Source organism: Sycon ciliatum, chromosome 8 (genome assembly GCF_964019385.1).
Source record: "Sycon ciliatum chromosome 8, ocSycCili1.1, whole genome shotgun sequence".
Classification (NCBI taxonomy): domain Eukaryota; kingdom Metazoa; phylum Porifera; class Calcarea; order Leucosolenida; family Sycettidae; genus Sycon; species Sycon ciliatum.
The window spans coordinates 20,980,269-21,007,008 of record NC_088650.1 but is presented as its reverse complement, the minus strand read 5'-3'; the positions used below and the strand labels follow the sequence as shown (position 1 = coordinate 21,007,008).

Below are 26,740 nucleotides of genomic sequence, written 5' to 3'. Positions count from 1 at the left end.
ATTAGAGCAACACTTGATAAGAACAATTATCACATGGCACGTGATTGTTGCCCGTACTCCAGCGAATCAGCACCTTTCGCGCCGCGGGCAATAATATGCGATATTGCCCGCAAAAAAATAGTTTATTTGCCCGCAAAAAAATAGTTTATTTCAGTGATCGCGTGACTACTCTGTACGACTCTACGAGTCGCAGTGTAGCATTGAGACGAAGATGGAATTCTTTTTGGAGATGGACATCCCGGCAATGGACATGGCCTCGGACGTCTGCCGCGTGGTGCTTGCAGGGATCATTTGTTCAGTCATGTTGGCAGCCTGACCGTCGGTAAGCTTGTGGATAAGATTCAGTTCTGCTCGAAGTGGTACTGTGATCACAAACAATTATTTGAAATAACACAAATTCAACTCAGCGTCGTGCGTTTTCATATCCTCGCAAAGTCACTGCCTGTGTGTGGTCTTCATGTGCCACGCAAAACTCTTACCAGGCTCATCTGTCCTCTGCCTTCACCTTTGCTTGAACAACAAACACAACAATTCAGGAATGTTTTGCAATGAAAAATACAGCTATCTGGAGCTGAAAAAAAAAGAAGAAAAATTGTCCTCAGAATTAGTACACCAGGGAGTCGTCAAATACTTGCACTTGTTGCAGTACTGTATTTGACAACTTCCTGATACACATGTAAACATGAAGAAACTCTTTGTGGTAGCACTCTTAATTTTTCAACTGAAATTATGATTTCCCTCAAACCAGTTAGAAATTATGATTCTGCTGTATTTTATTGTCGTTGCCATGTCTATTGCTATGACGATGCGGTGCCGGCACTTTTTTTTCTGTCTCCGTCTTTCAGTACTGTATACTCTCTGATGGCCTGTAGCAGACTTTTTGTTAGGGTGTAGGAGAAATATCTTCATTTTTCCTGTTTTGATAATGATAGCACATCAATATACATTGTGGTCATAATGTGTTGGCATTTGGGCTAATTTCAACAGCAGCCCAATGGTCTGCTCTGTGGGCCATGTGATAAATTTGTTATCGCATGGTTGCTGCGGGCCTTATGGCATATTATTGCCCCTCGAGGTTAGCCCTCGGGCCTACGGCCCTCGGGCTAACCTCTCGGGGCAATAATATGCCATAAGGCCCTTGCAACCATGCGATAACATATACTTACATAGCTTTAAAGTCAGTGCAGTGTGTGCATGTTTGTTTGAGTGCTACTACGCACATGCCACAGCTATACTACATTTTGTAGTTCAGAAATGCACTACCAAGATAGAGTACATTATGTACTCTTGGTACATGTACTACAGTCCAGGGAGCCCTACACATACCGTGTGTGTAGGGCTCCCTGCTACAGTCTACTGTAAAGAAATAGGAGACAGGTGTGTGCTGGCATGGTCACTAAACTTTGTGCTCGCAAAGACTTGTAAAAGTTGGAATTTGTATGCAAAAACTTTAGACACATATCACACTCTAAAATCTTCCAGTACTCGCAATACAGTACTTGAAATTCTGTTAGGAGAGCACTGCATGTATGCGTTAGTTGCACACTCTCTTGGTCCTGGGCATACTGGCAGTTGGGGTCAGTAAAATGGTGCATATGCATGTATGATCCTCACATAATTGCGTATGACCGCAACATCATGCGCATGATTTGCAAGATTGGTCAGCACCGGTGCACCAGGGAGTCGTACTCAAACTAGTTTGGGTACGACTCCCTGGACAGCACAAATGATGGAGATAGCCTAAAAAAGATGATGCCCTCTACTCTGGCAGGTCTCCATAGCTCGAGAAACACAACAGCTGCACACAGAGGTCAAGAAAAAAGCCAACGTGTGTGATTAGTACTGATTACACTTTCAGTCAAGTCCAGGTAACAGTTATTCCTGACATAACACTAAGCACAGTGCGAGAAAACTTTACCAGCAGTAGCAACGGTCATTGTTCACATTATCGGGCAACAATACTATGATGACCATAACAAAACGAAAAAAGTTAATAACACAAGACGGATACAAACAGCATACAAGAGTCTGCATAACCAGTGACACGAGGGAAACTAAGCTATGGCAGACAGTAGACAAATGCAGAGACAGATCGGAAAAAACCCTCGCAGAACAACAACCTATCACAAACAAAACAAACGTACGAGAGAGAGAGAGAGAAAGAGAGAGAGAGAGAGAGAGAGAGAGAGAGAGAGAGAGAGAGAGAGAGAGAGAGAGAGAGAGAGAGAGAGAGAGAGAGAATGCAACATAATGGCATCTGAGCAGCACACATACAGAGCAGCAGATCTCACACAACAGCAAAAAGGTGAACTCCTAACAAAGAAAATAGGCAAAAATCAAAAATCAATCAAATATAATTGCACAAATAAGATGGCAATGCTAGCCAGCCACAGCATTAGCAAAGAAGTATGGGGACATGCGAGAGAGAGAGAGAGAAACAGAAGACCAGAACCAGTGTCCTCGTGCTTTTTACCAGGTGACATTGATAGGAAGAAAAAAATAATGAATACTGCAAGACACCATACTATATATGCAAATGATGACATCATTGGTGTGGGAAGTATGCGAAAAGAAAAATTCCTAACTTTATTCTTTACAATATGCTGAAACCAATCTCAGAGTTTCTCATTCACGTTCTATTAAGGAGTTTAAATGACTTTCAAAATTGTGACACTGAATTTCAATGGTATAATTATGTATGTATGTATGTATGTATGTATGTATGTACAGATAGTTATGCTCTTGGAGACAGAATTGTGAGTTATTTCATGATCTAAATTTCAATACCCTCCCAATGACGCGTGTCCAACTCATTCACGAGCGTGCGCACGAACGTCATCTCTTTGCGGGTGTTCTCAAATAAGACAGTCGGATCATCGTAAGGACAGCGAAGACAGTTTGGTGCCCAGACCATAGCTAGATTGTTCAGATCCATCTTAGTGTAATAGCTGACAGTTGTTGGCACAAATTGCTACACACCAGTAACAAATAGAAAGAAAACAGAACAGGTAAGTGGGCATAACAACTAGCGGCATTGTAAAGGTAAAGTACTACTACCTGAACTGAAGAGTGCTCTTTGACACCTTGAGACATCGCAAGATGCATGGCGGGACAAGTGATGTAATACGTCATGTACATGGCTTCTTCTCAGTGGGAAAGTCAAACCTCAGATTTCATCATCAGGCTAAAAGTATGCAATCACCTGGTTACTAGGCCTCAAGATAGTGTCGTAACTCTAGAATTGTTATACTCTATTTCCCCCGAAACAAAAAAACATCGTTACTTCATTTTCACAGTCAAAGGAGCTACGGTGCTCAAGAAACCTACTTCAGTGGAACACACAAACTCAGGACAAAAAAACGAGTGGATACCGTAAAGGCGCGAATAGAAGCCCCGGGGCTCTATTTTTTGCAGAAGACACATCGAGGGGGTTATATTCGAGAGAGAGCTTTATTCGAGAGGGGCTTTATTTTTTAATAGAAACGCCAATTGTTTCACACTATTCGTGTTGATACATGCAGTGACTACACTCGATCGTTGTACTGTAAAGTACCCGTAACTGCACTGCATGATACGGACATTGAGCACTCGATTATATAGCCCCGGGCTTTTATACGAGACGGGGCTTTATTATTCCGATTCCCTCTGACACACGGGCTCTACCGTAAAATTCAGTTAATAAGCCTCGGGCGTATACTTTGCAGAGCGTCAAAAACCGGGTGTATATTTGGGCATGGGCTTATTTTAGGGCATGGGCGTTATTTCGGACGCAATCTGCAGAAGATCAATCTATCAGCAACCCACTAGTTTCAGTGAACCACCATTCACACTGAGCGCGGTACAGGTACATCAAACCACATGTTTTGCCACATTTTTTGGCAGTTTGCTACATTCCAACGGAACATCGCTGTCCTCGCGCGCCGTGGCAGTGTTGAGTTCTGCACTGTGCTGCGTGCAGTTGGATAGCACGCACTCGATCTACAACTGTTCTACAGTTTGTACGCGAACACACGCTCGCTAGGCCTAGCCCAAATTTGCCGGCAATTCTTCCAGCAAAATATCGACTTTTCCAACGAAAAGAAATTGCTGGCAAATTCCGAGCAAAATATCGAATTTACTGAGGATCCGGGTGTGTTTTGGCAATTTTATTCAAATTTCGTTGGTTTCATTGGGCCAAGGTCGTGCTGAAATAGCTCGTGCAGGTTGTCAGGGGTACATAAATTTGAAATCATGCTCCAAAATCCGTAATACTGACACCATTATAAGTTTTGCTTTCCTCATCAGAGTCACCATCCACTTTTACCAAAGTAGACGGTTCATTCGAAGCCATTTTTGCCACAAAGCAGGAGCAAAATGGAGCAAAATATCGAAAACGAAAGGCAATGCCTAGCAAAATATGGAAAGTGATCGGGCAAAATTTGCCGGCAAAATATCGAAGCGCCCCGAGCAAATTTGGGCTAGGCCTAACGCTCGCGCGCTGGTCATTTTGAGTCCACTTTACGCCCTGGGCTTATTTCGGGCATGGGCGCTAAAACGGACTTGAAGTGTACACCGCCTAAAACTGGGCTTATTATCGGACATGGGCGTTATTTAGGGTGGGCTTATTTACGGAATTTTATGGTATTTGAGAGGGGCTGTATTCGAAGGGGCTAAAACGGACTTGAAGTGTACACCGCCTAAAACTGGGCTTATTATCGGACATGGACGTTATTTAGGGTGGGCTTATTTACGGTATTTGAGAGGGGCTGTATTCGAAGGGGGGCTTGTATTCCAGCGCGTACGGTAACTGGATATTATGTATACCGGTACACGATAATACACAGTAGTGGGGATTCCCAGGTTGCTAGAGTACTCAACAGCACAAGGATGGAGCAATACAACAAAGGCAGAAGAGAACAGTGATAGCCTGCTAAATTATTGTTGTAACGCTGCGCTTCATGCGCATGGCAAGGCCAAGGGCCTGGTCAGACTGCGGCAAAAACGAAATAACCCTGTGATTAGAATCCGAAATTCCATAGAAACCTGATGCCAGAGCGGCGAAATCGAGGGTTGACACTCCAAAAAAAGCAAGAACGGACCACGCTTTTCCACTCCAACCAGGAGTTTGACGCTGATATTCACTGATTTTTTCATCTCGATCATCTCGATATCGAAGAGCTAATCTGGCAATACTAATACTGGCAACAAAACTCATAAGGATGGTTGCAAGGATTGCACTGAAGGTGGTGGCGATCACCGAGGTGAAGGAATTTGACGTTGTTCGTGGAGATTTCCACTTGACGCTCAAAATGAATTTTGAGTTTTCATTCTACCCACATGTGTAGTGTGATCACGATTCTAATCCTGAACGATTTTCTTTTTTTTTTGTCAGGCACCGAAAATTAGCCGCAGTCTGACCAGGCCCTAAGGCAATCCTCAGACAACTGAAACTCTCAGAAAAATCCTCAGTTGCCTGAGGAGTGCCTTAGGGTGTCCTTGATTGGCGAATCTGGATCAAGTGAGAACAGGCGTGGTCCGAGCAACGCTGGCACAATCTAATAAAGCAATGGCATAGTACGCCAAATGTACGCATATCGTACAAAGATTATGCGAAAGCTGTAAAAAAAACCACGTCAAAGTCCATTTCCACTCCAGCCACTCCCGGTGTGGTCGGATTGCACTCCAAGTACACCTACTCGGGATTCGGCCAAACGCTCACGCTCACTCGGAGCGCACTTGCTCGGGATTCGCCCAATCGATCACGCCCTAAGCCTTGCTAAGTGCATGAAACGCGATTTTCACTGTTCTCTTCTGCCTTTGTGTACACTATACTACAAAATAAATACTGTAAAACGACAAACTTGCCCGGCGGCTAAATTTAGCGTTTTAGCAAACTGGACCAGTTAGCGGCGATTAATTTTAGCGATTTTTACCTTCCACCAAAAATGAATTATATTTTACGAAGCCTTGGAGTGCTGGGCGCAGAGTGCATGAAGAATGAGAGAAGAAACCAAAGAATGAAAGAAAGAATCAAGGAATGTAAGAAGGAATCAAGGCATCAAAGAGAACCATAAGGTAAGTACTAGTACTGGGAGAAAGGATGGCACGTTCGAAGAGGGATCATCGGAAGACTTTCTCTTCGAACTGCTGAGCCACTGCGATACTCATCGCGATAAAATTCAGAAGACTTCTTCGAGCAGTACAACACTAAAATCTACGCAACAGCAAGCTGGCCAAATGCTCCAAGAAGTTCAACAACACTCTCCACAACACTGAGACATTCTCCAGTCGATCGTTTTATTCTCTTCTGGTTCAAGTCGCCGTACTCCAACGGCAACTAATGTTTGTTACTTGCAAGGCTGGTGTTGGTACGTAACCTGTCGTTGCAACAGCTGCGCTCTTTGGTTGGACATAGCCGGCCGTGCAAGCATCGATCAGCGTTGTGAATGTACAGTCAGTGCAGTGAGTGATGCATGCGCATGTACGAGTCGTACTGTACAGATCTGTTGCAAAACGATCGATCATCGACGCATCGCGTAGTACGTAATAGTACAAATTTCATATTCGCGTGTCAAACTTTCGCGATTCGACCCTGCTCGCGAAAGTCGCGAAAGTTAATCGCTCGCGAAAGTTTGTCGTTTTACAGTAGGCATCATTTCAGTCTCACATTGTTCCATTCGTCAAAGCTCAATTCATCAGAACTGACTGGCCTATCAAAGTTACGAATTTTTTGTTTCCAGAAGAAGTAGATTGCTACACTAGTACACTCAGAGTGTGGATACTGCTGTACATCATACATTGTACAAAGTAGACACGAAGTAGCAGGGAACACGCTTCAAAGACTACATTGTACAGTCACACATATGCCAATGCTAGTGAAGTGAAGAGAGGAAGCATGTAACAGTTAATGGTCGGCCATACCTGTAAGAAATGGACAATGTAGAACAGCACGTTGCGGTTCAGCTCCGGCAGCTCATCCACAATGGCTAACACCTCGTCTCGGCTTCCAGCACACCGAATACATCGATCAGTAAACACACAGTAGGATGTTAAGGCCAATATTCAAATCCTACAAGCTATGACAGGAGACATAATTAGGCCAAAGTATGACTTAATGTAGTTCATGACAATAGAGACTGCTAACGTTTGGTCAACAGAAGCTAAACCAGCAGGCACCTGCAGTAGGCCAGCTCTCGGCAAACCCCGATGTCAGAAGAGACCACGTGCCTACGGTTTGAGCATGAAAACTGCAACGAAGTACACTGCAGTATAACATGTGTCCAAATGGTGCGACAGGATTGTACTTCGGAGGGTGAATTTAGATCATGAGGCTGCTTACATGCACACCTTCACTATTGTGCAGTCAGCAAAGGGCTCAAAATCACGCGTAGACACTTTGATGAAATCAAAAGAACTTGCAATTGCACCGTTAGTCCTGTGCACTCATTGTACTGGTATTTGTGGTGAAGTTTGGAATAATCACGAAAAGAATGAAGACGGATGTATTGGTACGATACCCGACTTTACCACCTTCAAACAACTACAAGATCAACGCATCTGGTTTCATTTAGAAAAAATTGGGACGAGCGTAGGTTTGAAATATTGACAACGTCGGGGTCCCGGCAACGACACACAACCGGCATGCACGGCCCATATGCCACATTTGCTCACAGTCTACAGGATATATACCGGGGCAGTCCGGAGGGATTGCAGAAGGCACTCCTGGCCTCGGTGCATACTGGCAATATGGGAACAACTACAACTTGTACCACACCATGAAACCAGCACACAACATGATTTGAAACGAGGGTCTGGAATCAACCAAAGTATTGCACAGTGGCTGTAACATTGTACACTTACTTCAAAATGAAGTACCTAAACTGAGAGGTGAGGGCATGTTCGATTGGTAGGATCGGGATCCAGATCAACCGGATCCACTGGATTCGCACCCTTTCGATTGGTCGAATCCGGATCCTTTGGATTTGGATCTGGTCAACCCACCTCGGGGAGCAGGGTTGACCAGATCCAAATGATCCAAATGTGCGTATATGGTGGGTAAAAATCATTTTCGTACACATTGTTGTACGCACACACGTGGATCGAGATACTAGGGACGTCTAGCAACGAGAAAGTTCGAAAGAAAATTCGAGTCTGGGAATACGTACAGAAACAAAGCTCGAAACTTCGAAAACTTGGACGCATAGTTGCAGTGATTTGCGAAAGTAACTTTCTCTTTTCTCGGTGTGCACTTGACGACAGGGAGTAGTAAATTTACAGCCCCCTGCTTGATACTGAGCTGCAGATACAGTACTATAAGATTCAAATAACTTCGAGAAAGTCATTTTGCATTGCTAAACCTCACATGCACGGCTGTTTTTTTCGCGAAATTTGGACATTTAACAAGATGGCAGCCGGAAGTCTCGATTGGGCTGGATCGGCAAGAAAATTTGAATTTTCAAATTCTCAGCAGGCGATTTCGCTGTGGTTTTCGCTCGATTTAGAAAGCTGCCAGGCCAGGTTTACCCGGAAAACAGGTATTCCGTGTTCCTCTTGAAACTAGCTTTCCGCTGGTACCTCACATGCCCAACTTCCTCGCAGGAACAGTTTGTTCCGCGTTGCACAAGTCAAGCCTTCTATCTCGCTCGTTGCTTGATTCATCGTTGACATGCCTGCCTCAAGAAGCCTTTTCAGAAGTTTTCCCAGTCTAGCTTTCAGTTTTCCAAGGTAGAGGACTATCTTCTGGCTATCTTCACCAAGTTTTATCACGTCCCGTGCACAAACTTCAGGTCCCGTGCGTGCAATGCTGAGCTACCTTTTCATGCGATTTAGGGGACAGACGGCATGGCACTGGAGTCGCTGTTGAGTCCAGGAGGCCGAGGCCTGGTGGAAACTGCCCAGTAGACATGTCGGGTATTGCTGAGAAAGGCAGCAAGCACACAGATAGACCCAATATTTTGATGTAGATCCAATTGTGCATTTGTTCGAGTGCATATCGGCAAATTTGAAAGTTACCCCGTGATCCCGACGAGGAGAAGCTGAAAATCAGTGCGTGCGTCAATATCCAGACTACCAGGGATAGCTTGGAGAGGTTCGAAAAGGTCAGGATGCTGGTTGACCATGGTAGGAGTTCCTTTTTTCTTCCTTCTCCCTCAAATTGTCTGGATATTGAGTATCTCGCTCGAATGCTTTCAAATAAGAAATCCTGGTTTGACTTGCGAAATCGTGGAACCACACGGAGAGTGACATGAGTGACTCACGCTGCTATCTGGTGTTTACGAGGTGTTTGTCGCGCTGGAAACGGAGCGTCTCTGTAAGTTTGTATCCCTGGTGATGTTTGTGCCTGGAGAGCACTATATAAGTGGTGCTCTTCAGGCACAATCTTCCTCAGCCTACTCAAGCTCAACTGATGAGGGGTGAATTCCCCGAAACACTGTGTATTGAGCAGGGAGTGGTGCTTTCTTGCAGGTTTGCCGAGTCGAAGGTTCGATGGACTTCTCGTGTGCTCTGGATGGCAGTCGTGAGTCAGTCAAGTGTCAAGTAAAGTCGGCGGAATAGCGCGAGCTCCGGTGTGGGGAGCAAACCCTTTCTTACAAATCATCGCCGAAGTCGCAACCACTACTTCGTACTGTAAGACAGGTAAATCTAACGAGGAAGTACTAGTAAATCTAATGTTTTAACGAGTTACATTTCTTCGTTATAACAAGTTCTGTTGAGGCCATAATGCCTGAAGACTGCAAGATCGTTAACGTATCTTTTCATTAACCTATGAAGTTTGGACAATCATTAAATACCCCCCCCCCCCCCACACTGTTTATATACAGGAGGGTGATTTAGGCCACTGATGGCTAAATACATGTTCACACCACAATGCCAGGTCAATGTTGACAAACACAGGCATACACTGCAAAACTGCTGAGGAGGATATTATAGTTCTGGTGGTATCACTGGATCCAGCAGCTCTCTAAACCACAGCTTCAGTAAAGAAGCGGGTACATGAGGGTCGCGTAGGTCACCAACTTCGAACCGATCAATTCTAAGCTTGAGAGTGTTGACCTCATCAATGTCACCAGGCACTCTGTGAAACACACACACACACACACACACACACAATGTGACACATACGACAGATAGAAAAGCACATAAGACCCCTTTCAGCATTTCAATGCGAACTGTTCAGAGAGCTCCGAGTAGCAAAGGGTGTCAATATATATACCGTATGTCCGCACCTTTAAAGCCATGGCGGTATATTCGATTATAAAGCCAGGGGCTTCATAAATGAAATGACATTTGAAGTATGTTTTGTAAAAATGAAGGAATAAGTACTATGCTAACAAAACTTACAGCCCAGTAGGAAGGGTGAACAAGTGGATTTAGATTGAAATTTCTGTGTGGACTTTGACTTTTATGGCATGGCGTAGTGGGTGAGTCATCTTGCATCTAAAATATCTAGGAAAGCAGCGGTGTTTCGAATATAAGGCCATGGCTTTAAAGGCGCTGACATACGGTATGTGAACAGGCTGTATCCTGATCGAGAATGAGTTTGACCATTCAGCAAACATGGTGAGCCATACTGTGATTAAGTTGGCAATCCGTGAGAGGCAAGTGCAAGAACTACACGCGTATAAGACAAATATTTCAATCCTGCTCTGGTAGTGGTAGACTGCAAGCTTTGTAAGTGACTGTTGTAAGCTCTCAGCATAGTTTGGCTGCTACCATCTTGTGCTATGGTACGTATGTGATCAGGATAAGGTTTTTTTAAGGAAAACAGCGGGGCACAAGTTATGCTTTAGAGCCCACCAACTAAACCAGAGAGAGACTGGTTTCCATTTAATATTTGCCTTGGCTCACCATCCGAGTACTTATTGATAATTTCTATTCTAAGACTGTGTACTATTATTCCCTTCTGGATAATTGTGCCTAAAGAATACGTTTCTTCTCCGGGTTCAGGGTCTTTCGCTTGCATTTTAGTTTAACCCTTTACCAGCCGATGTGCACATGAAAGCGTCAAATTCGACGCATTCAAGTGGGAAACTTCACATGATCCTAACTCTGTCAATGTGTCAAAACTCGCCCTATTTCAACGATTCAAATATTCAGGTCGAAGAGAAAACTCCCGGTTGTCCGTAGAAACAATCTGCGACGAGCTACGACCAGTGGTTTCAGCGAAAAATCACTCGCAAAACGAGCCGCAATCGTGGCAACTGGTACGCATTGAGCACGACACAAAACGATGACATTTTGAGACTTTTCGCTGACCAGATCAACTCTAATTTGCACAGGTTTCACTTGTGAGATTCCTAGGAGCTCACAGCGAAAAAATCGGAACCCAGTGATCAATAAAAGTGAAATGGTTGGTGCAGGACGAAATTGCGTATATTTGAAGCGTTTTGCACCTTCGCTGCTCTCCAGTACTGGAGATATGGCATCCTTGTTACCATGCTTGGCCACACTCTTCCTCTCGCGAAGACCTTCCCAGGAAGCCCAAGATTGTGGATATTGGATGAGTAGAACAAGTTACAATCTGAAGAACATGATATACAGATTTTTGACAATTTCTCTATGTCCATACTATGCTCATTCAACTAATACCTTCATATAATGTATTGGGTAGACTCGGATGGAGAGCCAATAATCAATAATTAATTATTAATAATGAAGAAAAGGACCAAGGAACAACAACTTCCCGCCCTACGTTTTCATATAACATAGAACCTTTCAAGTTGGAAGGCTGTTGGAGTGCGCACCCAAGACGTGCTAGAGCTGATAGCCAGTTAGCTGTGGAACGTCAGTACTGTCGGTCAGTTCTGTGCAATGTTATCGCATGAGCTGATTGCCAAGTAACTGGCGGTGTTAGTGGACACTATAGCGTAACTTGTAGTTCCTTGGCCATTTTCTTCATTATAATGAATTGGTTTGGGCTTTCAATAAACACATTTCACTGATTTCAGTAGTGGCACAGCACTCTGGGGTGGTGTTATTAATTTCCATTGTTACCAGATTCAACATCGGGTTTCTGTGCTGCGCTGATGAGTCCTAAAGGACGAAACAGTACTGCTTGCATATTGAACAAAAGTACAATCACAGCATGCATCACCTACCGAAAGATTCCTTCTGTGCTCTTAGCATTGAGTTTCAACACTTCCTTTGCCAGTGTCGCCAAAATCCACGGCACACGGCTGTCGGGATACGTTGACAACTGCATCTCAAAGACATCTCTCAGTGTGTCGCCAAACATTGATGGGTTGTAAGGCAAATTCCGTCCATGCTCCACTTCCTCCAGAGATGGCTTTTTCTGGCCCTTCTTGGCACCAGAAATGCGCATTTGTTCCAGTCGCTTAGTGCAATATTGTGCATACACCTGGACTGGGCTATCCTGGAACACACGCACACACAATGGGCACGCACATAGCCAGCAGTAAAAAGTAGTCAGCAGACTGCAGCCAAGTATATGGTGCAGTATGAAGCATGGTAAAACTGGAAAACGTTAGGTGTATGGATATTATGCCAAGCAAACATGAAGAAAACAAACTCACTGCTGATTTGAGGTCCTGAATAGGTGACGAAGGAAGATGCTTGTACATATAGCCTTCTAAATAGGAATGGAACATAGATGATGGCGGAAAGAATGACAACGCTGTACACATTACTTCCCAACCAGCGTGTAAGCTTTTCCTGGAAAGGCATCAAAACAAGCACAACAGAACACGGGATCTCTATGATCAGTGATCAAATCGACATTGCAATAAGCGCTTGCAACACTTTCACCACCAATGGTGAATGGAGAAGACACAAGCAAAACACGCCAGGGGCAAGTTGACAGCCTGATAAACTACACATTGGTCAGGTGTCACCACATCAATATGATACCACGAAGGTTTAGCAAGACGAATTTCACGCGAGTTCGCAACCCAATGAAAGACAAACTCAGTAACAATTTTTTTGTTGTGATAAGGCTGCACCGTTTTTTTCTATGTTTCTCGTCACCTTTACCCGATGAAATCAATGAGGGAGGGCGAAAAACATTAACCCTTTATGGACTGCCAAATTTGTACAGGAAAGAAGCGACATGCGAAAATCAGTAATAACTCGAAATCGGTGTACATTAGCCAATACAACACCATACATTTTCGGACAGTAGATAGGATAAGCTGTCCAACATATCCTCGCCGCCGCTCTCGCTACTAGCAGTATCAGCAAATCCATCAGATAAATTGTTTTCTTGAATTTCTGGGATATCATCATCACTATCACTGTCCACTTCGAACTCGTCGTCATCAGACTCGTCAAGTGGGTCGTCAGAACTGTCCTCATTAGAGTTCCAGTTCAGAATCATGCCGATGGCATCGTCGTGCCATGACAGTACTCGTACTGCAATTTTAGTTCTGCATGCTCGCGCAAGCTCTCAATTGTTTTTCTTGCGCGGCCGATTTGGTCAACATTTTGACTAGGGACCCCCGGCGAATTTAGCACCATTGGAAAGATATGGATTTCGTCTTTCGATTTGTGTAAAAAATATCGCCGAAAATGTGCGGCGCGCCCAGAAAAATTCGCGTTTCAAGTTTCGATCTTATTAGATCAAAACTCGTACAGTCCGTCCACAAAGGGTTAAAAGCCATAAAAAAAAACATTGTACATACTAGTATTTGTGCACAGCCGGAGTCGAACTAAAGACCCGGCACTGTTCGTGTATATTTTGAATTCACTCAATTCAGACATGCATACCATCAAGAGTACATAACCCCCCAGAGTGTGCTACGCCTGACCCAGCTCTGCATAGGGGCTTGGTCGAGCGCAATCGGATCTTCTGATGTCATGTGTACACTCCATACCAGTGCAAGGCCGGTCTCGAGGCAGGGCACCGTTGTTTTTGATCCGAGCGTACCCGCGACTCACCGGGTTCCCCTCAGATGTGTACGAAATTATGACGCAAAGATCCGATTACGCTCGACCAAGACCCTATGCAGAGCTGGATCAGGCGTTGCACACTCTGGGGGAGGGGGTTATGTACTCTTGATACCATCAAGAGTGCATAAACAAGAGTATGGAACTGTAGATATGGGTCAATGCACGGCGTGCTGCCTTCATTACGTAACTTGCTTCCATCACGCTCTGAAAGCATGCAGTCAACCCCTCAATTTCTCGCACAAGCCCGTCCGTTTTTGCTCGATTCAGTCCAGTACCTACGCGATCTCTAAACTTTGGCGTGTGAACTTCAGTTCCGTACGAAAGTTCATTTCAAACCAGAGGGAAAGTGCGGTGTTTGATTTTCTGCAATGTACAGACTGCACTGAAATGATGTAATAAAGGCAGCACGCCGCGCATCTGGCCCATAGAAAAGAGACCACAGTTGCATACTCTTGTTTATGGATTCTTGATACCATACATGAGTGTATTCAGCCTATTCATTTCCATACAATGAATGAAGTAAAGTTTATTGCACGTGCTATCTCTACTGAGTGGTACCTACACGCCAAACTGTGTCCATATCAGCTGGACGGGAACGTTTCTGGTCACGCTTCTGCTCACCCTGTGAGCGCACATTATGCTCGTGATCCAAAAAAACGGGCAGTAATTGTGTGACTTGCGGCCCAGCTTATCCACACACAGTACAGGTATGTGAGCTAGTACATGTTAAACTCCGGCTGTGAAATACACGAGCGCGGGGGACGTGAAACATAGAAAAAACGGTGTGGACTAAGGATTAACAAACAGAGTTCGCGCTTGCACTACATTGACAGATCATACATGTGCATAGACCGTAGTAGGTAGTAACTTCATGACCGCCAGACACGAATCTGCGATTTCCGACTGCTTTTCCGACCGAAAAGTGTGAACGTTCGCATTTCAGTTTGCGAAGCAAAAAGGGCTCGCAAACTCGAACGCAAAGTTCGCCTTACTATTACTGTACTTACTTGTTCTTATTGCCAGTGGTCTGACGACAAAGCTGTACAAATAGCTCATCACGTAGCTGGGTAGTAGTCCATGTTCTGCCGATGATCTCGTGTAAGATTAAATCCCGTTCCCTGTCTTTCAGCTTACTACGCTTGTCACCCATGTAGACTAGCAACTCTACATGCAAGCAGACACATGTCAACACTATACTCATTACGGGAAGAGAGAAAGATAGAGAGACAGAGAGTTTAAAAGCAGAGTGAGGAGAAATGCCAAAACCTAAGTCTTTAGGCACACATTGTAGTTCAACTTCGTACTTTCAACTAAGAAGCACTGTCCTGCTCAAGTATTGGACACAGATTGCAAGCATTACGAGTAACATCACCGAGAAGGTGATGTACATACTCCAGATGGGCGATCAAGACTCACCAATACGATCAAGACTCACCAATACGATCATTCAAGTATTCAGAAATTAAAACAGGATTGCACCCATTCTGTACATGATCTTGTGCGATGATAACAGAACAGGAGTACTTCCTCCTTAAAGCAAATCTTCGTTGCGTTTTTTCGTGTTCTTGTCATGATATTTCTGTTGGCATTAGACAAACATGTCAGTGATCTATCCCCTACATAGGGTAGCCGCTGTGTCGTCCATTGTTCTGACAGGCTTATATTATGAACCTCCGGAAAGCATGGAGTGATGTCCTTCGAAAAAATCGGCGAAGCAGAACTGTTTCTCGACAGGATGTCACCAGAACACAACCCCAGGTGCACACGCATGACACCGAAGTGCGAAAATGAGAAACAGCTTGAAAACGGGCCCAGAAGTGCCAGAAGCCGGCCAGCCACTGCTGTACCAGCACGATGGTGCGCGTCTGCACACAGCCAAAATCAATGCACTTGTGTTTGCAGCGCAGGGGAAATCAAAAGTGTTCGAAATTCAGGTTGTCGTTCAGCCGGCGCAAAGTCCCGATCTCAACGTCGACGACTCAGAGTTCTTCCACAGCCTGCAGACCGACGTGTCACTTGCGGCAAAGGAAACCAGAAAGGAGCTTCTGCAGGCTGTGGAAACATGCTGGCACGAGTACCCTGCTGCGAAAATGAGGAGCGTTTGGTTGTGTCTGTATGGCTCCTTCCATAGCATTCCGGAGAGTGGCCACAACTACCAGCGCCACCATGGAGGCCATCAAGCTTAAAGGTCGAGCAAAGAACTAGGCGATCTCCACGATCAAATCGTGTCTCGGCAACTTGTAACGGCTGCGGAACAAAAGCTGGCAGCGCTGGAGGCGAAAGTCAGCGAGGATGCAGACTAGATGTCATCAAGGAGTGAGTCATCATCTGATTCAGACAAAGAGTGAAGCTGGACTGCTTTGAAACGAACTGCGTGACATCTGTAAATCAAATATCTCTCATATGCTGCTTTGTTTCTCCCTTTGCAAATCGAGTTTGTAGCCATAGAATGAGTTGGACTCAACTGTAAAAATGCAACGAAGTTTTGCTCAACGGAGGAAGTAATTGTAAATAAGATCTAAAGCAACATACGTTTGAACATATCCAGAGCTTCCTTCTTCCGTTTTTTATCGTTCGTTCTCAGCATAGGATGTGTGAGCGGGTCCTTAATATAGTGAAAAAGAACAGAAAAGCACAAAAGAAACCAAAGCATACAGCATCTAATGAGGATGGGCACACAGAAAGGCTAGAGCAGGGGTTCGGTGGTGACATGTAGCACACATGGTACATGCTACACGCTATATGGTGCACAGTGCTAACACTTCCTGTGCAAGCTTCTAAGTTCCTATCAGATTGATAAGTGTGCTCATGCGCATGTAGCTAACTGCATGGTGCCATCTGTTGGCACATAAAAGGAATCGTGCTCTTCTAAAACTCGACACTGCCCCATTCCAACCTAAAATACGAGCTTCAGACAGTGGATGCGACATCCAATCTCAACAAACATGAATTAAGGTTCCGCACTACGTAAAGTTGAGCAACTTTACGTTAGTAGGCGGGAAAAACCATGGAATTCGCGAGTTTGCACTCCACTTACGGAAAGTTGCCTACGTAGAGCATGTAGGTAGGGCTCTGATAACGTAGGTGCTCCGTAAGTGGATACAAATGTAAGACTCTTTCCCCAGGTCTTACACTGCTGCGTTCCGAGTTGCCAAGGGCAGTTACGTGATTTGAAAACTCTGTATGGCGGAACACAGATCCGCATGCAGTGTATGTAAGACTTTCCGTAGATCAACTACATTTCTTACTAACGTAATTACGTTATGCAGAACCTCTCTGTTGTACCTTTCAGTTGCAGCTCTTACCGATGTGCAAAAACAAAACCAGGCCCCTGAAACACATTACTAAATAGCCCACACTCAGACCTACCTTAGTCCAACTCAGCAAATTCTCAATGGTGACTTTCTTCTTGAAGCTGAAAAATGAGCGCCGACTCTTGGGCTTGTCAAAGCGGTCAAATGAGGCAATGTTGAATTTCTTATCTGCTGGAGGCAAACTTGGGGCAGCCGGAGGAACAGAAGGCCCTGGAACTGCACCATGTACTGCAAAGAAAGTCATCAGAAAAAAAAGAGTTATATCAGGGTGGGCACAGCCACAGATGGTGCCAAGGCAAAACCAACCTACTACTTCCACCATACAAAAGATTCTGCTGTAACATAGGTCTACTATCCACTTTCAAAAAAGAGAAATATTATCAATTTTTGAATTTCATTCGGCACTTTGCTGACACATACATAAAAATGCAGGCAAGACACATGCATAAACATGCCACAATCGCAGTATAGCGAAGTTCGGAGGACAGATACACGTAATGCTACAGTGGACGCAATAGTAGATCACCATCATGAAGGGAAAGGTCACTTCAAAAATGCAATCCGGTATATTATACTATGCTGTAGGCATCATTTCCCCAGTGTTCTTCGGCTAGGACATCATAGTAAAATTCTACAGTTCGCTACTAAAGACAGAAACTATCATGAAAAGGACGATCCTCAATGCGTGGCTTAGCCTAGTACTTAGTGGTTCCTTGGGGAGTTCATTTTTAGTTTAGTACTTTCATTTTAATTCAGGGAATCAATTCGTTAGCATCTTTCAGTCACATTGTTAGAAGCCTAAAGCCTGATTCATACTTCATTTCGCGTAAACACATTGCGCGACAATTGAAAGATAGGCTAAAGGGTGCGAAATGAAGCATATGAATCAGGCATAAGGTAGTAGTTTGGAGAAATTAGAGAAAATAGAGTGAATCAAGGCCACCTGTGCATGTTCCCGTCAGAATTAAAGGTATTTAGAGAGGAAACGGGTGTTGAGCGTATATATCTGTGCATTCTACTACATGTACTGTATTAATGTTGTGTCAAGTCCAATGTTGGCACTTGGCAGATGCATACACTAAAATGGGTATTGACCACATCAAGAGATGATTGCCGTTTTAGACATTGAGGCTAGTTTGTGCCACTACAGCTTCAACTGAATATCAACTACATTCCAAAAATTCATTGGCATCACCCCACCTAGATATCGCACATCTCTCAGGAACCGGAACCACTGTTCCAAGGCACTCATTACAGAAGCAGTTGCTCCCCTTGTGTGTTGAATGAGTCACATAGCAACTAGGCAGACAAATATACCCACGTATATGTTACATGAGGCATATGCACACCAGATAAAAACGCAAACAATTGCAGAGAGTGCTGAGGAAGGGTAATTACCTCTTGAAGCATCGGAAAAACTGCGTGTTTGCTTGGTTGCGTTCAGCACATCCCTTCCCGTTACACCCAAGCTGAACCGTGTTATTGGAATGTTGGCATTTTTTGGTGCATGCTCATCAGTAGAACTGGTTAGCATAGCCATGTTTAAATCAGTTATACCAGCGCTAGAACCGTCATTAGAACCATCAACGGTAACATTTAATGCTGAGTCACTATGTGTTACCACCAAGCCCTCAGGACATTCAACATTATCAATTACACCAGTAGTGATTAGGCTTATCCTCATGTGATGCGAGGTAGTCTTGTTTGCAACTTTGCGCACGTTCTCACCTTCAGCGGTGCTATTTTCCGGCACAGCAGCTGTTGTGGCTGCGGTTGCCCCAAATTCATCTGCAGCACTGCCTGATTGATCATGAGCAGATTGATCATTATCCTGTTGATACTGAGTGTCATCATATCCACCACCATCTTGCGTGTATTGTGTTGCATCATAGCTAGCTTCTGTTGTTGCGGGTGCCGCTGCTGCTGCGGCTGCCTCATCTGTTGAGTAGTTATACTGGGACTGGTCGTATTGGGATTGGTCATACTGCGATTGGTCATACTGCGATTGGTCGTACTGCGATTGGTCGTACTGCGATTGGTCATACTGCGATTGGTCGTACTGTGATTGGTCATATTGAGACTGATCATACTGCGCTGGGTCATACTCTGCGGTCGCAGCATCGGGTGGAGGGTAGTCGGCATCTTCTGCATACTGAGCCTGCTCGGTAGCTTCTCCTTCCGCCGTCACCACTGGCTCCTGACTCGTCGTAGCAGTGTGGTAACCATTATTAACAGGTGTATCTCCATTACTGACTGCTGATACATCAACATCATCTATATTGGATACTGGATCTTCCTCACCACGAATATCACCAACAGCACCTGCTGATGACACTGACCCTTCTGTGGACTAAGAGCAGGAAACACACACATACAAACATGTACCCACCACACACGCCATCACAAACAGACACACAGACATACATAGACAGACAGAGACACGCACGCACACACATCTGATGTTCATCCTTTCACGGTCTGATATACAAAAATCACCATGATCGATTTTAAAACTATCGTAACTCATAGTTGCAGAAACATTCACCCAACAGCCATCTCCAGTCCTTGGCTACAACACAAATAATAGTTCTTCCAAATGTTCACATCAGTATTCGGATTAGTGACCTCGACAATGTACAGTAGCGGTGAGTCGTCCCTTCACATACGCTACTCATTGAAGTGGTGTGGATTGACTGGTTTCACCAGCCAATGTTTGCCACTAGATACAAAACATCCGTATTATTGGTGATGACACTGGCATACTATCAACAGCAGGCCACGTTCTCCGAATCAAGTATGCTTCATACAAAGCGCAGCATTAGAGAGGTTCCGCACTACGTAAAGTTGAGCAACTTTACGTTAGTGGGCGGGGAAAACCCGTGAATTCGCGAGTTTGCACTCCACTTACGGAAAGTTGTCTACGTAGAGTACGTAGATAGAGCTCTGATAACGTAGCTGGTCCGTAAGTGGATTGGGGTACAAATTTATGACTCTCTCCCTCTGGTCGTACACTGCCGCGTTCGGAGTTGCCAAGGGCAGCTACGTGATTTTAAAACTCCGTATGGCGGAACACAGATGCGCATGCAGTTTCCGTAAGACTTTCCGTAGATCGACTACGTTTTTTACTAACGTAATTACGTTAGGCGGAACCTCTCTATTATCCAACCCAAAATGTTTCTCCAATTCAATCTTACGTTTTTCACTTTGCTACCCATCTATCTATTTTCCTGTGTCTTCATGAAACTTCGCAAGAGCTTGACTTGAAGGCTATAAATTACAGTTCATTGAGGAAGTCCGTTTCCAGGTTCATCAGCACGGGAAAGAGTCCATAGGCGAACGCGTGCAAACGGCTATATTCAGAAAACCTACCCTGCTAAGGAGCAGATCTATCACAGATACCCACACAAATACGTAACATTTATACTACCCAAACAACGCCAGTAATGTTAGAAAGTTGGGTCGCTAAACACTTCGTCCAGTGCTTCCCCGTCACTAGAATGTTGACTTGACTGGCTCAGGAGTCTGTTGTCCCGAGTGCAAGAGAAGATGCCATCCCCGCCAAAGGGTATTTGCACTACACGTCTGCTTTGGATGGTATTCGTGGGTCAGTACCGTAAGCATCCAAGGTGCAAGGGAGCTCAAGTGTTGAGCAACTCAATCGTAACGCTCTAAAAAGAAAGGAGCTAATGAGAGAGAGAGACAACAAAGCAGAGGGATACCACAAGCCCGCGTCTGGTGTAAGCACCCATTCTCAAGTGCACGTGCACATCAGGGGGGGGGGGGGGGGGGGGGTGTGCACACATGTGACCCAGGATAAATTCGGTGGATTTTGTGCTTGCTTTACCATTTCTGACCAAATGCAATGGAAGAATTCACATACATCCTTTTACACCCATATGTCCAAGTCGTACCAAAACTTTGCAATGGAAGATCACCAGACCCATCCAAAGCAATGCATAGTAGAATTTCAAGTGAAAATAGAATGGATATATCTGACAATAAATACAATGTACACTCAGTAAGATAGTGACTTACAAGTCGAGGGGTGGGAGATCGAGGCATAGTGTCTTGGAAAGACTGTTGAAAATCAGCACACACCACAACCAGCAGCACACTTAGGCAAAACACTTCAACTAATTGTCGTACATGTACTTAGACACACACTGTCATAAACAATCATAATCACAGGCACAATATTTTTAGAACACACTCACCTGTAGCTTTGACAATGGTATGACTTCAGAATCCTCAGGTCGCTCCCAAACAGTTTGTTGGGTGGCAGCACAGTAATAATAATAGCATTCACAATCATTGTCGTACAGCTCCCACCACTGGTCATCGGTCATCTGGCGACTAGAGAAATACAGCAAAATTACGAGGAACACAATCTTGACCCTCTGTAACCAGACGATAAAATGGAAAGTCCGGCGAGGAGTACATACACTTCGACTCCATCTGGTGCATCCCAGGAACAATCTCCAGTCGTGATGTTGGCATACATCAACTCCTTAGAACGTGGATCGACGATTTCGACCCAGGGGGTCGCCATTTCTCCTCCAATCTCAGCTCAGGATTTACACACAGTCAGATTTTTCCTGGGGAATTGGTGACGAGCCCTCCATCTACAGCACCATGCCCCGAGTGCTACCACTCGATTTCTACCACACCATAAAAATGATCGTGAACTAACTCGCAAGGTGAAACTATCTTGGCGATATCTCCAGCAAGCCTCTCACGTCCAGCTACATCGAGCTCAGCTCGGGGTAAAGGAAGCTGGCGACAACCTAAATCCAAACTACTGTACTAGTACAGCTGTACTTGGCTGACAACACCAACGTCGCAACGCTCACTGAAGCAACACTGCCAACAGCATCAACCCGGCTAGCACATCTATTCCGTCACTGAGTCTGCCTGCAGACTGTGCAGTGCAGTACTGGCATACATGCAAAATGTGCAAGCAAGTCAGGAAACGTTGTACTGCGATCGAGTACGATCGAAATGACATGATCGCGTCACAATACGTTGCGTAGACCATGTACATGAGTATGTTGACTGACTGTAGTTTGTATTACAGTGCAGAGTACAGTGAGTCTGTAGATTGTGTAGATCGTAGAGTAGGCATGTCGCGCTTGTCTCGAGCTTGCACTTGCACTTGGGGGATACATGATTGTGTGTGTGTGTGCTCGGAGTAGTAAAAGTCAGGTGAAACTCATCAGATTTTTTTTCATTTTTGGCTTGTCCACTCCGGGATGGAGGACTACTGACACTGTACTATATATTGCAGCCTTGTAGATCTACAGTAGAGGCTATGTACACCCTGGACCCTGGTGGATCACCCATAACTGCATAAGTTATAACCAGCTCTTGATGTCGATACTCAGTACAATGCAAAGTGGTATCTTGAAGTTTTTTTTAGCTTCAAGACACCACTTTGCATTGTACTGAGTATAGGTCATAGTCAAGTGTCCGGCACTGTCGACATGCGACGCATTCTGGTAGACCAGACGGAATCAGGGTGCTGAGAAAATCCTCTCCTACTTACTAGGGCTACATCATGACTGTACAAGCAGTGAACCATGGTGAACATCACCAACCCCCCCCCCACACACACACGCACACACACACCATTGGACCATTGGGCGCCCATCGCCGGAGGCCATGATAGCGATGCTACAGCAGAAGCCATAGCAACTTGTGCTGGGATTGCACCATTCAACAGCTTGCAAGGCTGAAGAATTGACCGCCACTATGACCGCCACTATTCAGCCTGGTCCTCTCCTACTAGGGCTACATCATGACTGTACAAGCAGTGAACCATGGTGAACATCACCACCCCACACACACACGCACGCACACACACACACACACACACACACACACACACACACACACACACACACACACACACACACACACCGTATTGTGTGCATGCATTGGGAAGCTCCATAGGCTAGACCCTGGGTATCTATCTCAGGAGGAGATACAGCCTATCAGCAAGTAGGGCTAAAGGGAAAGGAATATGCAAAACCAGCTTGCACAACATGCAACAAGAGCATTGGGGCAGAGGTCTACAACGTAACTAAACCGTAACAAGCAAATGGATACAATAGTAGTCAACGGTATTCATGTGTACTATTCGATTATCATGATGTACTATTGGCTGGTACAGCGCAAGTAGGGCTAAAGGGAAAGGAATATGCAAAACCAGCTTGCACAAGATGCAACAAGAGCATTGGGGCAGGGGTCTACGACGTAACTAAACCGTAACAAGCAAATGGATACAAAAGTAGTCAACGGTATTCATGTGTACTATTCGATTATCATGATGTACTATTGGCTGGTACAGCGCACACCATGCTGCAGTCTCATAGCCTGTAACTAACTTAGTACAAGAGAAAGTTGCATACTAATACACAGCAGCACCTTCTGCATCATCCATCCCCATGGCTCTGAACAATCACCAGGCTTATAAGCAAGCTCTCAAGAAAGAAAATTATAAAATAATATAGAAGAAGAAGGTATTTCATGGAAACTCTGCCCAGGATAAAAAAAGGAAAATTGTTCATACAGTTTCCCAGTGTCCAGCAGTCAGGATAAGTCCAGTTCAGATGGTGATGTGGGATCATGCAGTTCAATAAGCATTCCATCGCTTGAATCACACGGTGATAGAGAAGCAAGTGAACTTTTCCGCTCAACACTGGCATGGTCAGAGTGTGTTGTTTCAAGGGGAACTACATCCGTACAGTGCTTGCTACATAGCTCAGTTGCTTCATCAAACCCGTTATCAGCTTCATCACATGATACTGGCGAGATCTGGAGCTGCAAGTGCTTCTGCTGGACGGTAGGGGTGATACCATGGCAAATGTTGGAAACGTCAGTACTGCCTGACCGTACGTCTGACTCTACTGACAAAGTACTTGAACGGCGGCCTGGTAAAACATTACCCACAACGGCTTCAGGCTGTGATTGCTTGACCAATGTCAGTGCAGTGTTGCTGCCATTGGGTGATGTTACATGTATGTACACATCTTCTTGCTCATCATCATCATCAGCAGCAGCAGCAGCAGTATCCGCTGTTCTTGCCATGGAATCAGCACTATCAGTGTCACTCGCATCGGCAGTGGGTGAAGACGCAGGCGCATAGTCACTTACAATTTCCATTATACTAGTACTGGAGTGACTACCATTTAGTGGGCTTGCAGTCAGCAGCAGAGGATCATCACCATGATTGCCATCACTGTTATTCGCAGCCGTTAAACTAACATCAGCTTCAGGTGAGTTAGCTTTGCCAATGCTGCTGTCATGCGGAGTTGTGCTGATGGTAGGAGGGGAAGCACAAGGCTGTCCGGACACAGACACTGGCCTATCAAGCATGGAGGCAGCAGCAACTTGCTCCAGTGCAGTCTCTCCTGATGCACACCCATCGTCACTGACTAGAGACAATACAGGCGATACGGGTGAGACTGGTGAAAATCGACCAAAGCCAACAACAGGTGGTAACTGGGAGTTGGAAGACGTCAGCTGTGCCACTGATACAAGACTGGGTGATTTCAGTGGTGTCTTCTCACTGGTCACATGTGTAGTAGGGCTTGGAGTGGTACAGTAGCCGTGTTGCTCTGCGGTATGAGTAGTAGCTGGCAGGGTATCAGCATCATCAGCCATATCATCACTACGGGTATCACTTGACGAAATAGGAGACACGGCATCAGCATAGCATCGGGTATTTGAGGTACTGCATATTGCTGAACTGCTGTTATCTTCCACCAACTGCCCTTTTGTTTCGAAAGAACACGATGACGGCCTTGGCTGATCTATGCTGCTGCTGCTACTGCTGCTCCTCACTGCCTCATCACCATCATTTTCATCTGATATAAATTCAAATGCTGCATCATCCTCATCCATTGTAAGACTGGAAACAGGACTGTAGAGATTGGTGGTATGTATAGCAGATGATTCTTCGTTTTCATCTGCCATCTGCCTAACATTTTCATTTCCAATTTCTTGAGCAGGTACTGGCACGTATGAATCAGCTACTTGCTTGCATCTTGGACTGTTGGGAACTGAGCTGCTTGTATGAATATCTCTACTATCAGACTCGACCAGATCCAGGCTGTGCAATGACTCTTGGCTGGGGGCGGGCGTCTCGTACCCTGACATATCACCCGTTAGTTTTGATGGTTCAAGAGAAAGCGTAGAGGGAGAGCAGCTCTCAGAAAGCTCACATCTCTGCTGTACTGGGCTGGTATCCATAGGCTCTTGGGAGTCAGTAGCATGTGAATCGACCAACATTTCTGATGGGTAAGGTGTAGGATGTTGTATTTTAGAAGTGGTAGGTTGAGTTGTGCCAAGTGCTGCTCTTGCTTCAGTGACAGGCGATGGTACTGGACTGAGGGGAGAAATCATTAGTGGGATTTGAGCAGTTGCAAGGATATTCTCAGCAGAGACATGCTCTTCATCCACGCTCTTCCCACCATTACGATTAGTGGCCAAAGTGGCAACAACGACTGGTATGGCATTGTCACAAGTGGCAGCAGTGGAGGCTGCAGCTGTATGCTCACTCCCATTGATAGCACTTGGCTCAGTGCTCTCAGCAGAACCAAAATGTGTCACATCAGCAGCAGGTGGACGCACAGAACTACCACCAACCTCAGTAGGAACAGCTAAGATCGCCGTGCTATCGATCGCTGCAACCCTATCGTCTGTCTGCATGAGTTCATCACCGCCACTGCCAGCAGTTGTAGTAGCCGTGACAGCAACAGAGACAGCAGCCGAGGCAGTAGCAGAGGAAGTAGCAGTGACAGGAGTGGTAGTAGCAGAAGTAGCAATAGTAGCAGTAGCAGACGCAGCAGTAGTAGTACTGGCAACCGAGACAGCATACATAGAGAAGTCGTGATCAGAACTTGGCAGTTCCGTATTGCAGGTGTTTGCGACTTCTGAAGTAACGGCAAGGACCAAATCAACGGCATGTACGTCAACACGCTCAGGACCATTATGAACATATGGAGCAGGCATAGCAGCTGACACCACTCCTTGTTGCAGAACATCATCATCATTCTCCATCTCTGCCTCTGTGCTCTCTTCATTCTCTGTTTCGTCCTCACCAATACCAGCACCAGCCACAACACCGGTATCAGTCTCTTCTCTCACTCCTTCTGTTTGCTCCGCTGCTGCTGCAGCTTCCAATAGCGCTGCTGCTGCCTGACGCTTCTACAAGAAGCAACATAGCAATACACACACCAACGCACCCACGCATGAACGCGTGCGCGCGTACACACACACACACAGATGCGTGCACAGATTCACACACAGACAACACCACACACCATAACAAAACATATGCCACACACCACAATACAGATGATATGCTTTCTGATGAATGGTCAGAAAGGTTGGCGAGAAGCAAAGGTCATTTGCAAAATCAAGCCCCGAAGAAAAAAATTGACTGTCACCACCAGGACTCAAACCAGGGACCCTTGCTTATGGCCAGCGATGCTCTACCACTAAGATATGGTGTACATAAACGCATGATGTGCTCATCAGCT

General features: G+C 45.2%; 2 protein-coding genes across 4 annotated transcripts in view; both read right to left on the bottom strand.

Moving 5' to 3' along the window:
* Positions 1–1,811: 1,811 nt before the first annotated feature.
* On the bottom strand, positions 1,812–22,070 carry LOC135822298 (rho GTPase-activating protein 39-like). Its single transcript, XM_065335034.1, has 12 exons — positions 21,641–22,070; positions 21,413–21,551; positions 21,234–21,275; positions 18,927–19,548; positions 17,254–17,426; positions 16,417–16,489; positions 14,892–15,048; positions 12,513–12,651; positions 12,078–12,352; positions 9,905–10,054; positions 6,901–7,009; positions 1,812–2,971 (listed from the first exon to the last, which is right to left on the bottom strand). Exons 1-12 carry the CDS (start codon positions 21,745–21,747, stop codon positions 2,774–2,776), a joined length of 2,184 nt encoding a protein of 727 aa, XP_065191106.1. The 5' UTR covers positions 21,748–22,070; the 3' UTR covers positions 1,812–2,773.
* A 1,070-nt stretch (positions 22,071–23,140) lies between these two features.
* The window catches only part of LOC135822297 (pneumococcal serine-rich repeat protein-like), a 34,692-nt gene continuing 31,092 nt past the window's right edge, over positions 23,141–26,740 (bottom strand). For all 3 annotated transcript variants that reach the window (XM_065335031.1, XM_065335032.1, XM_065335033.1), the window contains one exon: positions 23,141–26,405. In XM_065335031.1, coding sequence (XP_065191103.1) covers positions 23,787–26,405 — 2,619 coding nt within the window. In that variant the 3' untranslated portion in view covers positions 23,141–23,786. The remainder of the gene's footprint in view (positions 26,406–26,740) is intronic.